This window comes from Mchenga conophoros, linkage group LG9, assembly GCF_057382185.1.
Source record: "Mchenga conophoros isolate Kocher_MC1m ecotype Shallow Benthic linkage group LG9, M_conophoros_male_GT1.1, whole genome shotgun sequence".
NCBI classification, from domain to species: Eukaryota; Metazoa; Chordata; class Actinopteri; order Cichliformes; family Cichlidae; genus Mchenga; species Mchenga conophoros.
In genome coordinates, this window is record NC_140534.1 from 12,600,159 (window position 1) to 12,614,335 (window position 14,177).

The 14,177-nt window shown below is 40.2% G+C and overlaps 1 protein-coding gene across 3 annotated transcripts in view; it reads right to left on the minus strand.

The window, feature by feature from the left end:
* The window catches only part of abca4a (ATP-binding cassette, sub-family A (ABC1), member 4a), a 36,367-nt gene that overhangs the window by 4,498 nt on the left and 17,692 nt on the right, over window positions 1-14,177 (minus strand). Inside the window, exons 17-50 of one of the 3 annotated variants that reach the window (XM_085286503.1) lie at window positions 13,774-13,978; window positions 13,601-13,678; window positions 13,235-13,447; window positions 12,115-12,292; window positions 11,889-12,020; window positions 11,618-11,757; window positions 11,316-11,453; window positions 10,462-10,640; window positions 10,115-10,217; window positions 9,505-9,710; window positions 9,170-9,224; window positions 8,901-8,981; window positions 8,088-8,245; window positions 7,809-7,933; window positions 7,532-7,630; window positions 7,258-7,447; window positions 7,013-7,107; window positions 6,895-6,927; window positions 6,573-6,678; window positions 6,364-6,438; window positions 6,080-6,249; window positions 5,761-5,938; window positions 5,533-5,648; window positions 3,674-3,821; window positions 3,431-3,554; window positions 2,944-3,073; window positions 2,683-2,803; window positions 2,510-2,572; window positions 2,320-2,426; window positions 2,028-2,169; window positions 1,802-1,936; window positions 1,573-1,676; window positions 554-646; window positions 177-426 (exon numbers count right to left, since the gene is read on the minus strand). In XM_085286503.1, the coding sequence (XP_085142629.1) occupies window positions 177-426; window positions 554-646; window positions 1,573-1,676; window positions 1,802-1,936; window positions 2,028-2,169; window positions 2,320-2,426; window positions 2,510-2,572; window positions 2,683-2,803; window positions 2,944-3,073; window positions 3,431-3,554; window positions 3,674-3,821; window positions 5,533-5,648; window positions 5,761-5,938; window positions 6,080-6,249; window positions 6,364-6,438; window positions 6,573-6,678; window positions 6,895-6,927; window positions 7,013-7,107; window positions 7,258-7,447; window positions 7,532-7,630; window positions 7,809-7,933; window positions 8,088-8,245; window positions 8,901-8,981; window positions 9,170-9,224; window positions 9,505-9,710; window positions 10,115-10,217; window positions 10,462-10,640; window positions 11,316-11,453; window positions 11,618-11,757; window positions 11,889-12,020; window positions 12,115-12,292; window positions 13,235-13,447; window positions 13,601-13,678; window positions 13,774-13,978 (4,470 nt within the window). Of the gene's footprint in view, window positions 1-176; window positions 427-553; window positions 647-1,572; window positions 1,677-1,801; window positions 1,937-2,027; window positions 2,170-2,319; window positions 2,427-2,509; window positions 2,573-2,682; window positions 2,804-2,943; window positions 3,074-3,430; window positions 3,555-3,664; window positions 3,822-5,532; window positions 5,649-5,760; window positions 5,939-6,079; window positions 6,250-6,363; window positions 6,439-6,572; window positions 6,679-6,894; window positions 6,928-7,012; window positions 7,108-7,257; window positions 7,448-7,531; window positions 7,631-7,808; window positions 7,934-8,087; window positions 8,246-8,900; window positions 8,982-9,169; window positions 9,225-9,504; window positions 9,711-10,114; window positions 10,218-10,461; window positions 10,641-11,315; window positions 11,454-11,617; window positions 11,758-11,888; window positions 12,021-12,114; window positions 12,293-13,234; window positions 13,448-13,600; window positions 13,679-13,773; window positions 13,979-14,177 lie in introns of all 3 variants that reach the window. The other 2 variants (XM_085286502.1, XM_085286504.1) reach the window with 2 other exon arrangements.

Sequence of the window (14,177 nt, forward strand, 5' to 3'; positions counted from 1 at the left end):
AAAACAAAGATTTGATTAAAGCAGCAGGTTGACATACGCCATAAAATTAGGAGCCAAGGCACAAAATGCAAAAGGAGGTTAAAATATGACCGACGTGCAAAGTCTTGCAACATAATGAAATAGATCTTTTTTCCATTTTATAATTCATTGTGTTGTGCATTTCTGCACCTATTTACCTGGTCGAGAGTGGTTTGTGACACTGAGTAGTCCTCTATTTTGAGTTTCTCCTTATTAGCCAGGACCATCTGAAAGATCCTAGCCAGGGAGGATGAGGAGATCTTGTACTGTAGCGTGTTGTAGTGCTTCTCGCTCTGGATGCAGCCAGGGAAGGTACTTTCCATGAATGCTTCAGCAGGGTTCAAGTCTGGGGCACAACCGGGCTTAGACGCCCTGATCTTCATGGTGACCACGTAGCCATCGCCAAATCTAAAGTGTGTAAAAAGTCTGGCACTTTTAGTGAAATAGTTACTGAAAGATTGGTGGATAGGAAAGGAGGAAAATGAAGATCAGGTATTTTGTTATATGAAATAAATAATAAAGTAAAATGACCAACTTGTATTTGAGATGCTGAATAGTTCCCAAACACTTGAAGGATCCATTAACCATAATGGCCAAGCGCGTACACAGTGCCTCACATTCCTCCATACTGGAAAGAAAATCATAACAATTAGATGCCGTGCTCACTCACATGTGTACACACATAATACAGAGAGATAGGGGAGAAATCAGACGATCAGAACAAGAAAAAGTGTCTTTGTAAGTTATTTGGACACCATACACTGCTAGTATTGCCTCAGCGTAAGTTGTAAAGGGCATATGTATTATCTGGACACTGGGAGTGGGGACTTTAAAGCAGTAGGGTGGATGGTTTTCCTGCAGGAATTTTTAAGTGACAAACGTATTACTTCCTGCTTCCTAGTGAGATTTTGTGCATTGGTTTATGGAGTAAAAAACAAAATTCATTCACCAGGTGTGAATTCAAAATCCAAAGGAAAATAATGCAGTAAGGTTATCTCTGACTTATGGCATATGATTTACTTTTCCGTCTTCCTTTCTGCATTTTCTCTGGGAAAACAGCCCAGAGTATTAAACCCATGTTGCCCTATTATTGGGGGTACTGTACCAGAAGATGCCTCTAAGGCATGGGTGTTAAACATAAGGCTTGGGGACCAGAATTGGCACAGTAAAGACTTCAATCTGGCCCGCTGGACAGCTTTGGAAAATGCGAAGGAGGGCTTATATGTTTAGGCCTTTTTGCAGCTTTCGCTACTGATGAAGACCTGCTCTCTGGCCTTTCATACACCAAAGAAATTAAATATAAATAAATAATTAAATGGCAGAACTTCTTTACACTGACAAAAAGTGGAGCTTCTCTGGACCAGACCATTTAAGATCAAAGTGTGGCCTACAGTGTAAAGTTTGACATCTCTGCTCTAAAGCAACGAAACATGTCAGCATAAAACCCCCACGGCATAACACAGCTGTGGAACGTAGGAGTCAAGCATTCAGATTTTTTTGCTTTATATGTCAGTTATCCATATGTATTTGTTTATGTTAAAATATATGCTTTACCTGTGTGACGTGAGGACCACGGCTCTTTTGTCCTGAATAACACTCATGATGGAGTTCCACAGAAAACGTCTGGAGAGAGGGTCCATACCTGTAGTAGGCTCATCCTAAAGTGCAGGAACAATAAACAAATTAGCTTTGGCACATTTGAATTTTGTCCATTATCTGCTTAATATTCTTATAACTGTAATATCCACTCATAACCCACTAATCCTGTTATTGTTGGACTCACCAGCAGCACCAGAGCAGGACAGCCAATCATTGCAATGGCTGTGGAGAGTTTCCTCCTGTTACCTCCGCTGTAGGTCCCAGCACTGTGACCTGCATATTCTGAGAGACCCAGCTTCTGGATGGCCCACTCTGCAACCTAAGTTAGAAGAAGATAAAGTTCCCCATTTCAAAATAATGTCACAATAAAACTTCATCCATCAACTGTCAGACCTAGTTCTGCATCTCACCCTGCTGATCTCAGACTCTGGCACTCCACGAAGGCGAGCGTAGAGGTGTAGGTGTTCTCTGCCTGTCAGCAGCTCATCTATGGCATCAAACTGAGGGCAGTAACCCATGTTCTGATGGACATCCAGGATATTGGTCAAAATGCTGTGAGAGATTTATGCAGATAGGTGAAGTGTATCAAACCTTCTTTTTCACCCAGCATCAAAGAAACTTAAAACAACGGCGATTATCAGCAACTGAATGTATTCGACATCAATGCTCAAATTCAGCACGGAACAACTGCGATGTACAAACCTGTGACCTGCAACCGAGGCTTCTCCTGAGGTGACATTAATGTCTCCAGTCAACATCTTAAAGGTTGTGGTTTTCCCAGCTCCATTTACCCCCAGGAGACCGAAGCACTGTGGATATTTGGAAGCAGAAAAAGACAGCCTTAGAGGTAACATACCGTACCATATATCAGTTTAACCAAACCTCTACAAACCTCTCCAGGTGATACTCCGACACAGATTCGGTCTACTGCAGGGGTAATTGTTCCTGTGTAAGTCTGGTAAGAGAACATCGGAACAAAAATAAAGCTCAAACTCAAATCTTTCTCCAAAATCAGTTTTCTTTTTTTGTTGTCCACAGTGTGTCCTAATAAAGACTAACACTGACCTTGGACAAGTCTCTCACACGTAAAATGTCATTTGATTTTCCACTCTGATAAATTCGCTGTCTTTCCTCTCCAACATCCACGTCTTCATCCAAAATGTGAGGCTTTGGGCAATCGGGTATCCTGCCAGCGGGAAAAAAAATTGCTACTCAGTCATGGTTTGATTTGGTGTGTTATCTGGACAATGACTTTCATCACATGTGTAAATTTCAAATAGCATTTATTCATGTGCATCTAACAAGTTTGGTAACACATTTACTTGCCAGTTATTCAGGAAGAAGCAATACTGGAAGAGAATATTAATGATGAAATAGACAAATCCCTCAACACCCATGAAGAACAGGTTCTTCCCAATAAAATCCCAGTTATAGGGATCTGGACTGTAGTCCTCACCTGAGAAAATGTAGAAACAAAATTCCTATAAATCCTACTTTCCCAGTTGGTGCTTTTCATGTAAGTTTCTCCAGCCTTTGTAATGTGGAAAACACTGGAATGCATGAACCGTTAGATACACATCATTAATATTTCATGTTGCATCTTTAGTTCACATTTGCATAGCAATAATGCTGATTCTGCTCCAGGGGATCTTGTTGCCTAAGCAGTCTTTGCAGCAAGACTGCAGCTGCTTCGGGTCATGGTGGCAAATGTATGGTATGAGATTTCTGATGACCTCTTTATTAAAAAGACATTGTAGGATATTTTATAGCTACATGTATTTGAGGGGTATGAGTCTGTGTGGTTCATAATTACCAAAGCGGGCATAGACATCACTTATAGCTTGGTTCATAGCCATGTCTATGAGACCTCGGCCCAGGCAGTAATGGGGGAACATCAGCATCACCCTCTTCAACAGCTGGTTGAACCCATACAGAGCCTAGATAGAAACCCAACGTGTAATATTAAGTTTGACATTTTTTTATTTATTTATTTTTTGTTAATTAAGTTTGACATTAAAATTGGTTGAAGTGGTAGAAACAAACCTACTGGGCTTACCGTGTTGCTCTCAAACAGGTCCAGGATGAAGGTAATGGCACTGCTGTTGATGCCAATGAAGAGGTTGATACATGACAAAGAGACGTAGGCTGTGCTGGGAACACTGAACACGTATGACATGGGGTACATCATGGGTGTCACAGACCAGCTGAGAGAGAAGGAAGGAGATTAGAAAAAGGATCAATTAAAGGGAAAGCCCAGTGCTTGATGCTGATGAGAGGAAAACGCTGCAATAGATCACGTTTTATGTTTTTTTGACAGTATGTGCTCTCCAAATCTTTGCCAAATAAACAAAAATGCTGCAATATTTTTACTTGACATGGTATTTAATGAACCAGCCGGGCAATGTAGTGAAAACCTGGTATACACGAGTTTAATAAGAATTCAGTGATGCAGTAGCTCACATTTAGGCCAGATGATAGGAAATATTTACCAGAGAAAGATTATAAAAACTCTACCCATGTAGACCAAACTCAAAACCAATCAATAATAAAATAATATTAGAATAAATATGTGATAGATATATGCAATATTAGAAAACCAGTCAGCTGTGAAATTAATTCAAGAAGTATGCTTGAAGTTTCCTTTTGATTCAGATCTACTTTCTTCTTGTTTTGTCTGTATTTCACAAGAATGCAAATCCAATGTAGCTCTTAGAGGACAGGCTGGAGTTTATGGTGTGACATTTAGTGTAATTACATTAGGTTACTGCAGGACACAAATGTCTATGGAAAACTGGAGACATCAGAGACTGGCTGCTTTAGATGTCATTTTTACTATTTTCAAACAATGTGGCTGTGACAATACCACATTATTACTAGTGACTGCAGGTGACGACTAATTTCTCAGTTGATTAAAAGAGAAGAAAAAGTTAGAATGACTAATCTAAAACTAAGAAACTAACTATCGAGCTAAATTAGAGGACTGTTTGATGGGTAGTGTCACATTCTTCGATCGTGCTGTTTCACTGTGTGTCTCGCGTCATTCATTATGAACACTGCCTGTTACAGCCCAAACGGTCGCAGAAGTAGAAGAATAAACTGATATTAAATATGATATGAAAACACTTTACGACAGATGCTTACATATTATTAAAATATCACAAATTAACATTAAAAAAACAAATAAATCGCAGATAAAAAGTGTTGCGCACAGCGTTGTGCCGTGCATTATTAAAGAAGCACATTGTTCTGCAATTAATGACAACCAATAAAATAACCACAATAAAAGTGCAAATCTGAAATAACAAGAAACAATAAATCATCCGTCCTTGTCCGGGGCGGCAGCCTAAGCAGTGAAACGTAGCCACGTCTTTCACCTCATTTGGGGAAACACCAAGGGTTTTCCAGGCTAGCCGAGGGATGTGGCCTGGGAACTCCAGCGTGTTCTGGATCTACCTTGTGTCCTCCTCACCCAGTAGGCAACCACCTCACCTGCCTCCATTCAATATGAAGGAGTAACAGCTCTACGATGAGCCCCTCCCGAATGACTGAACTCCTCACCCTATCTCTAAGGGAGAGAAAGCTCATTTAACCACTTGTCTCCACAATCTTATTCTTTTGCCTTCAGAAAATCTCAAAAAATAACAAAAATCTCATGCCTAGATTAACATTTTTCCACAATATTGTTTGGGCTGCAGCCCCACCTGGTGGCAGATGGCTGAATAACAGCTAAGACAGTTTACTGGCACTGGGAATCAATTAGAATGTTAAGAACTGGATTAAATGACTAGTATGTCTGACACCGAGTAGTTTGATCAGTGACAATTATTCATCTAGTCATGCACATCCATAATTATTACACCGTTAGTAACTAAAATCACACATGTAAAACAGTAAACTAAAAAGATTAAAGCTTACCCGTAAAGCATAAGCAGAGCAATTAGTGGTTGGAGGTTGGTTGGTGAGGTGTAGCACTTCCTGTCGAAAAAGATGAAAATTTCCACCACCATTGCTGCACTGATGGAATAATTAACCTGAAGAGAGTTACAGAAATACCAGTGTTTACAAAAAGCTACTGACGGGTCTTCTTGATTGTACTGAAATCTCAGCCACTGTCACAGTCTTAATGTAATGCTGCTGCAGTACCATGTCCCACAGAAAGTTGGCCATCCAGTACACCAGTGGACTGACACCACTGACAAACTGCAGGTGTTTGGCCTGAGTGACCCTCTCCTGGATGAGATAGAGGACAAAGCTGGCTGGGACAAAGGACATGGCAAAGATGACACAAATGGCCACCACTGCATCCACTGATGTGGTCAGACTGGGAAAATGAGAGAGAGATGGATTTATTTATTTATTTATTTTTTTAGGAGATCTTTGTGCAACAAATATCTTTTTTGGCTCTCTTAAAAACCCCTTGAAATAAGATGGGGTGATAACTACTTGGCTGAGGTTGACTCACACAGTGATCTCAGAGAGCTGTTCTTTGGTGAGGTTCAGAGGATGGTTGATGGCAGTGATTCCATATTCAGCAAGGTTAGCTTCTCTGGGCAGGTTTGCACGGAGGATTGCATTGTTGGCCACGTTCATAAAAGATACCATGGCATGCCAGCCCTTATTGTTATACCACACCTGCAAAAAGGAATAGATGCTGCTGCTGATTCCTAATATCAAATTACAGCATGATCTTTCATATTGTGTAGGCAAGTTAATTTTAGAGACGAAGCTTTCATTTAATTAACTGACCTTGACATTGTTTTCAGTCTCCATGTACCTAAAGAATGTCCCTATATCCTCTAGCGTTTGTTTCGAGTATTTTCCCTGCAAGCACAAATTTGAGGCTTAAAAAATAATCACAAAGGAACAAAGTGATAAACATGCAGAAACAGAGATACAGCGACAATGACTCAGACCCTCCACAGAAAAAAACATAGTATTTGGCTTCAAAGGCTTACCCCTGTTACATTGAGCAGTCGTCCCAGCTGACCTGCTACGTCCTGGATGGTCTTTGGCTCCACCCCTAAAACAGGGAGCTGTGCTCCCACTGATATACCCCCGTACCTGGATGCCACACAGAAAATCCCTTTGACAGAGCCTTTCAGTAATCTGCCTGCTTTCATACTTAAATTATTACCTTATTTCAACCACTAGAGGAAGAACCATACCACTGCACATAACACAACGTCTATGAGGTGCACTTCAACCATGTCAGACATTTCCACTATTTGGACTGAAATGGATTTTCCAATAAATTAGTTTGATTCAAATTTAAATTACCTTTGTTCATTCACCCAGTATTTGCTTTTCAAGCTGAAAAAAAATCAGATGCAGTAATTAGATATTGTTTTCACCCTGGAGTATATTAAAACAACTGGCAAGAACTTGTCCAAAACACCTGGTTCTGATGATTCCGGGGTAGGTTTTCACCAGGTAGTCTGAAATATTCCTGCCTGTTAGGTCCATGAGGACATCTCCTGTTGACTGGATCCTCTGAGGAATAGGAACAGGATTTCTCTGTTAACACTTATCAGCAGCAGTGGATCGAATGCAGATGTAATTCCACTCATGGATCTTAGCGTTGTACTTATATAATTGCATGCACATAATGTGGTCATGTTCAGTATCAGTTACGTAACCTACCTGTGGAGGTGGCAGCCCTCCAGCTCCATCAGGACACACAGGAAGCATGGTAAGTTTTGTAGGTGTGCTGCACTTGCATTGTGGAGACGGTCTCAGGGAGCTCCACTCTGTGCCAGCCAGCATTTCTATGAGAGCAGGGTTGACCAAAGGCATCTCCCATTCTGTGGTGATGTTGTTACATGGGAAATCTCTTCCAATGGAGGAAAGGAACTAATGTTAAACAAAAAACACACAAGACAGTGCAAGGACCGCTAGTTCTGTTAAGTTGACTTACTCCAGCGGTTCATCCGCCATGCACCGAGTCCCAAAGCCGGGCTTTTCCAACAACACCTCGCCGAAATACCTCATCTGAGCATCTGGAGGGTGCTCATTACTACATTGGGTAAAGTGTAATGAATACAAAATAGCAAAAATATGAAAATTCTATCCATTTACACATTTTACACAAACATTTGTTAAAAGATGTTTTATTTGAGCCAGACTGATCAACCCAACTGAACAGGTACATCTTCTCGTAACAGCTAAACCTTTCATGATGGCCTAGTGCATACCTGAAGAAGGTGTATTGTTGTCCATACATCCATGGGCTGAGGGTCAGGCTCGGATACTCTCCAAAAGGTGGAACGATCAGAGTGAATGTCAGTGCCAGGAAAACAAAACTGGCAGGCAGGACAATCTACCAAAAACAGAAAAACAAAAACCAATCTTACAGCTGAAACACATAGTGCACTTTGTTTGTTTCCACAGCCGTCCAAGGCAATGGTAGTTCTTAAAAGAATAATGATAATGACAATGTCTTTTATTAAGATATCATAAAATAAGAAGGTTACCTGGGCAATGAAATCTTTGTAAGAGCGTGTGGCATGATGCAACCTCTTGATTACCAAAGCAAAGAATTGTTTGGTGGTCAGACAGAGGCCTCTGACCTGGTAGGATCCTCTGCCTGCACTGCCTTCTGATGTGTCACATGTACTCTGGCCATTGGACTCTGAAATAAAAGCTTAAATTAAAATGACTTCCACCAGAGATCTCAATGCTAAATTACAGCCGCATCTTTAGTCTTCACTGTGACCGAAAAGCATTTGCCAGCAGTGCTCAGTAGCCTGACTTTGGCTGGCCTAATAGCAAAGCTGAAGCTCTCTGCATTACACTGTTGCCAGGAATAACCTTTGCCAAAATAAGTAGTAGAAACAAATACATAAAACGAGATTAAAAGAGTATCTTATAATCTTATAATCTTAAATGTTAGAGTTTCATCAGTGACTGATAGGATTTTCTGGCCTGGTGAGGTTCTAGTTAGCTGAAAACAAATGCTACAAGCAGAAGGAAACAGCTAGCATGGCTTTGTATGTTAGCCTTTTCAAATCTACTAATGGAGCCATTATGTACCAGAGTAATTAATGGTCACTTCCTTTGTGTATAAAATGTTTCTAAGCTTTTGAAAACTTTATTACAAATGTTTTGTCAGCTTTTTCATGTTTTTTATACATGCTAGGCTAACTAGCTGTTAGTAAGTACTTTTATTTTTACCATGCAGAAATCTCTTTATGTTATTTCCTTTTTAGTGTAACCTTCACAATAACTGTTGTTTTCCTCACAACAGCAGCTACTGGCCAGAGCTGTGAGCTTAAAGACGCTGTCACCTTTTAGCGGTTCCATATCAACAGCGACTCTGTTGAATCCACAGAGACTAGCTCGAGAAATCTGTTGCCATGATTTGTTGTCTGAGAGAGTTAAAGAATGGATATGAAGGACATAAAACATGATTATAGGTGGACACGGTTGGACTGAGAAAACAATCAGAACTGTCAGGCTCCAATCAGGCTTTGATAAATCAACAGGAAGAAAAGAAGTGGTGAAAAGAAAATTCTGCCCTAGATTGAGCTCTTTCTACAGTTTGTTCATGCTTTACCTTGAAAACATTTCCTCTTGGTTGCATTCCCATCTGCAGTGACCTTCAGAAAGATCTGCAAAAAATATATATATCCGTTTTAATTTCAGGACATAAGACGAAGAAAGTTTAATGAAAAAAACATATAAAATGTATCTTTTTACAGAGACAGCCAGGCAGTGACAGACTGCCGGTTTTTAAAGATATAATAATTATTTTTTGCTTCTTTATTTCTAGTTTTATTTATGGACTCACAATGTTAATTTGCAAATGTAAATGACTATTGATATTATTCCTATTATTGTAACTGCATGAAACTACTGCTTTTACTTTCAGGGTTATTTTTTTCCACACACCTCCTCCAGCGACGTGTCAGACACACCAAAGCTGCTGAGGCCGATGTCCAAGAGAGTTTCCTCCAACTCCCTGAAGAGGCTAGCATAAGCCCTGGGCTGGAAGTTACGATTGGGCAGAAGAAAGGTGAGCTCCTGGCCAATAGCCTCGATCAGGCGGGCCTGGGGCACATGATGATGGACCAAGGCTGTGATGCTTTCCATGTTACCTGCAGATAAGAAGATAAGATAAGAAATATATTTTGCCTTAAATCAGCCTTTTACACATTATTCTTTGCATTTAATCTGTTACTCAGTGCACTTAATTTTCACACTAACTAATGATAATGATTTTAATTTTATAGGTCACAGTATTTCACAGTGAATATAAGGTGTTTCTAGGTGTGTTGTCAGCAGATACAGTAACCAGAGTGACTGCAATCCATTGTAAAGGTATTATTCATCAACATGACAAAGGGAGTGTGCCCTATAGTCTTAATAATTAGATTAATAGCCTAAAAACAGGTTCAACGAAAATGACAATAGTGTCGTCATAACAAAGTGATTATATACTAATAATATAATGAATTAATGGCCAGCTTTTCCCACGGTAAGTCTTCTAAATGTGACTTACCATCCATCTGTCTGTCAGGGGTGTGACTCTCCTCCCGGTTCGCTTTAAATGTCGAACATTTCGAGCACACACACGAGCAATCCTCTGTGCAGTCACAGCTAGGCTGAAGGACACCGTAACAAGATATTAATGAGAAATCGCTGTGTCGCAGTGTTAAATATACCATCAGAAAAATAAGAAATCCCGCTGTGTTTTCTTTGTAATGTTGGGGGTTTTACAAATGTTATAAGGAGGAAGGAACTTAACTTTAAACCAGGTTTACTTTAATTTGCAAAACTACAACATCTATAACTTTAAAGAGGATAATGCACAAATATACAACAGGTTCCCTCTTCCTTAGTTCCCACCTTGAGAGTGTCATGCTTCATGCGGCGTACAAGAGTGAGGTAGAAGCCAGCACCAAAACAGTTCTTTAAGAAGATTGGGGAACCGCAGCAGTAGAGGCGACCCTGAGAAATGATAGCCACGCGGTCGCTCAGCAGGTCAGCCTCGTCCATGTGATGGGTGGACATGATCACTGTGCGCCCTGCAAACAGCAGAGAGAGAGTGAATTTAATAAAGAGAGGCTGAATAATGGAAATATGCGTTTGATTTAAGAAAAGCTTTTCAAAGCTGAGTAATAACTCGTTTTTATTATGGCGATTTCAGTGGAGCTGGTCTGATTGTGGTGTCATAAATCCTTCCCGCCTAAGAATATATTAAACACAGTCATCCATGTTATACTGGAGGCATCTGTCAGTTGTCATAGAAAATATATCATTTATTATATATTTCACTTTAAAGTTTTAGTTCAGCAAGGTTAAAGTTTATGATGGTGATATGAGGTATGCCAGAAAAGTGTAATACGTGCTGTTGGTAGTGGTTTAGTTGCTATAATGATTTGTGCAGGATCTAAGCTTAATTATTTGCTGGCCGTCTGGACAAACCAGTCAGATTTATTCATCGTCTAACCTCTACAGGCCATGTTGTGTAACAGGTCGAGCTAAGTGTGTTTAATGATTTTCATTTTAGATTTCTTCTAATGTGAATAGTCGGGTTGGGTAATTAATTCTCTGTATGAGCACTCTTGTACTCAGAATATTTTCGTGTAACACATAATAATGTTTTCTTAGTACAATCAACAATCGCAAATACAACACATTGGTATAAATATTTTAAAAACCTTACATACTCGTCTAAAATCAGTATTGATCAGTGTTACCTGCACGGTATTTGAGTAGCAGGTCCCAGATAGAACGTCTGGAGTAGGGATCCACCCCAGATGTGGGCTCGTCCAGGATCACCACCTTGGCCCCGCCAACAAAAGCCAGAGCAACAGACAGCTTCCTCTGCATGCCCCCTTGAACAGAACACCATCATTTATTGATGGGGAGTACATTATTGTGTGTGTGTGTGTGTGTGTGTGTGTGTGTGTGTGTGTGTGTGTGTGTGTGTGTGTGTGTGTGTAGTCTGCATTACAGTGAGCTTTGATAGATCTATGTGTGCATCTGCTTCCAAACACACCTGAAAGGTTCTGGGTCAGTACATCTCTCTTGTGAGGAAGACCCAGATCCTCCAGCATGTTCTCCACCTCCTCCTCAGCCTCTGCTATTGGACGGCCTTTCAGCAGAGAGTAGAACAGGATGTGCTCTGCCACAGTCATACTGATAAAGAGCAAGAGAAAGACAAGGAAACAGTGATCCAGCTATACAGTACGGTGCTATCTTTATATCTGTTTGCTCATGTAACATGTCCAAAAACTACTTCTGTTATTAATATGTGAGGAAGTACATACTACTGAAAAAGGACATTGTGTTGAGGACACATTCCCAGAGACTGTCGGATAGTGTCCATGTCTGTGCGGATGTCTTTCCCATAAACGGTGGCTGTCCCTGAGGTGGGAGGATACATACCAGTCAAGACAGACCTAGGAGAGACAGGAGAGAAGAAAACAGATATTATTATATTTTCTTTAGACTATAGATATACATCGATGGGCATCTATGTACTGTTTGGCATACATAGTGGTGGTCTTTCCAGCTCCATTGTGCCCCAGAAGGGCAGTAATCTGGCTCTCATAGAAACTGATGGAGAGGCCATCCACAGCCGGTCTGAAGCAACTACCGAACATCTTGACCAGGTCCTTGATGCAGACACCCTTTACTAGATCATCTGGCTCTGCCTCGAAGTAAGGCTGCTCTGTGGACACCAAAGACACATTTCATCTCTTTCATTTGTCTGGATATGGAGTTAATAATGCAAGACAAATGAAAACTACTGAATTCCACAAAACAGAGTGACAGAATATATGTTTTTCAGTAAATTTAAAAAAAATGTAATATTTCCCAAATGAAAGCAGGAAGGAACATATGAGCTCAGCCAACTGGAATGCCATACAGTGCAAAGGAAACGTTTCCATCACTTATTAACTAAGCATAAACCTGAAGGGTTAGCTGTGTACGTTCACAAATGTCAGCAAGTGCAAACACATACAAGGACACTGAGTTCCCACACAGGTAATGTTGACAGTGATAAATGGAAAATGAGGGGCAAAGTGAATGCAATGAAAGAGAGCCCTAATCCTGCATTGAAATCAGCTGTTTGCCTGGAGAAACATTACATAAGTCCAAGTCATAAAATACATAATTAACTGTACTGGCGAAAATGCACCCTATGGGAGGAAGCTAGTTCACTCACGTATGAAAACACAGACATGTATGTTGATTTATCAAGTTATTATCATGTATCATATCACTGTATACAGTGATAAAAACCATATCAATATGAATAATAGTGACACTAAAGATGGTACTGGATTAATACTAGCGTAACAGGATAGTGTTCAGTAACCATGTGAATGGTGTTGAATAAATTATGTTTTCTTGGAAGTGAAAAACACACCTGCAATGTAAACAACAAACATACAGCAGATTTTGATCATCCTGATACCCTTTGTAGGTTATAAAGTGCGTTTCATTCAGATTGATTCATGTGTTTAGAGGGAACAGACTTGTATACATACTGTATGCTACGATCATTATAGTAAGATGTGTTCTTTAAATTGAGAAAGTAGCAGACAGTTAAATGTAGAAGCGTGTTGTATTTTTATACACTGTGGTAAAGCTGCTCCATCCGTTATACCGTCTTTCTCCTGGTTCTTCTCGGGCTTGTTCTCCTTCCCCAGCCTCTCACGCTGGTCGTGATGCTCACAGGAAGGTGGATCCTCTTTACCCTTGGTTTTCTCTGGGCTATTCTCCTGATCATGGATTCCATCTTCTTCTTTTGTTTGCTCTCCTTGCTCTTTGTTTGCAAGATTATCAAAGCCTTTTTTATCCAACTCCATTCTGGTGTTGCCTTTGGGAAATGAGATTTAAATTAGTTTGTTGCTAGATGACAAAAACAATATATTAGATTTATGACTGTTTCTTATCTGTCTGCAATACCCACTCTCAAACAACTTAACCCTCCCACGAAAAAGCATCCGGAAATGTATAATAGCAAACGTACCTGAAGCTGGAGCCACAGTGTTGAGCCAATAACAGGGCAGAAAGGGAAAGTAAAATGGACGGCCAATTCCATACTGTCCTATGATGAAAATAAATCGTATTAAATAAATGAACACAATTATTTATAATGAAATAGCTGTAATAAGACCCTTCAATATTCTCCTACACACTAACCAGGGAATACATTGTCCAGGTACCACGCCAGAACCCCATACAGGACTGTGTCCAAGCCCATCATGCAGATGGAAGTGAGGAAGGAGAACTCATCCCCCTCCAGGGGGCTTGTCTGGATGTTATCCCACTGAAGACCCAGACCCTGCTCCTCATACCTTGACAAATACTCTGTCCCAAACCCAAATGCCACTTGAGATAGTAGACTCTGAGAAAGGAATCAGTGCTAAGATTATCTTTGCTTGACATTTAAAGCAAGTCTATCAACCATCTGTAGTCTCATGTGTTATTGCTATTGTCTGTTCCTAAGTCTGCATCAGGGTTAAAAGTAAGGAAACAGAAGTAGCTGTGGTTGGTACACATAATGTGTGTAAGTATTAATGATTCGAATAAGCTAATCCTGTTCT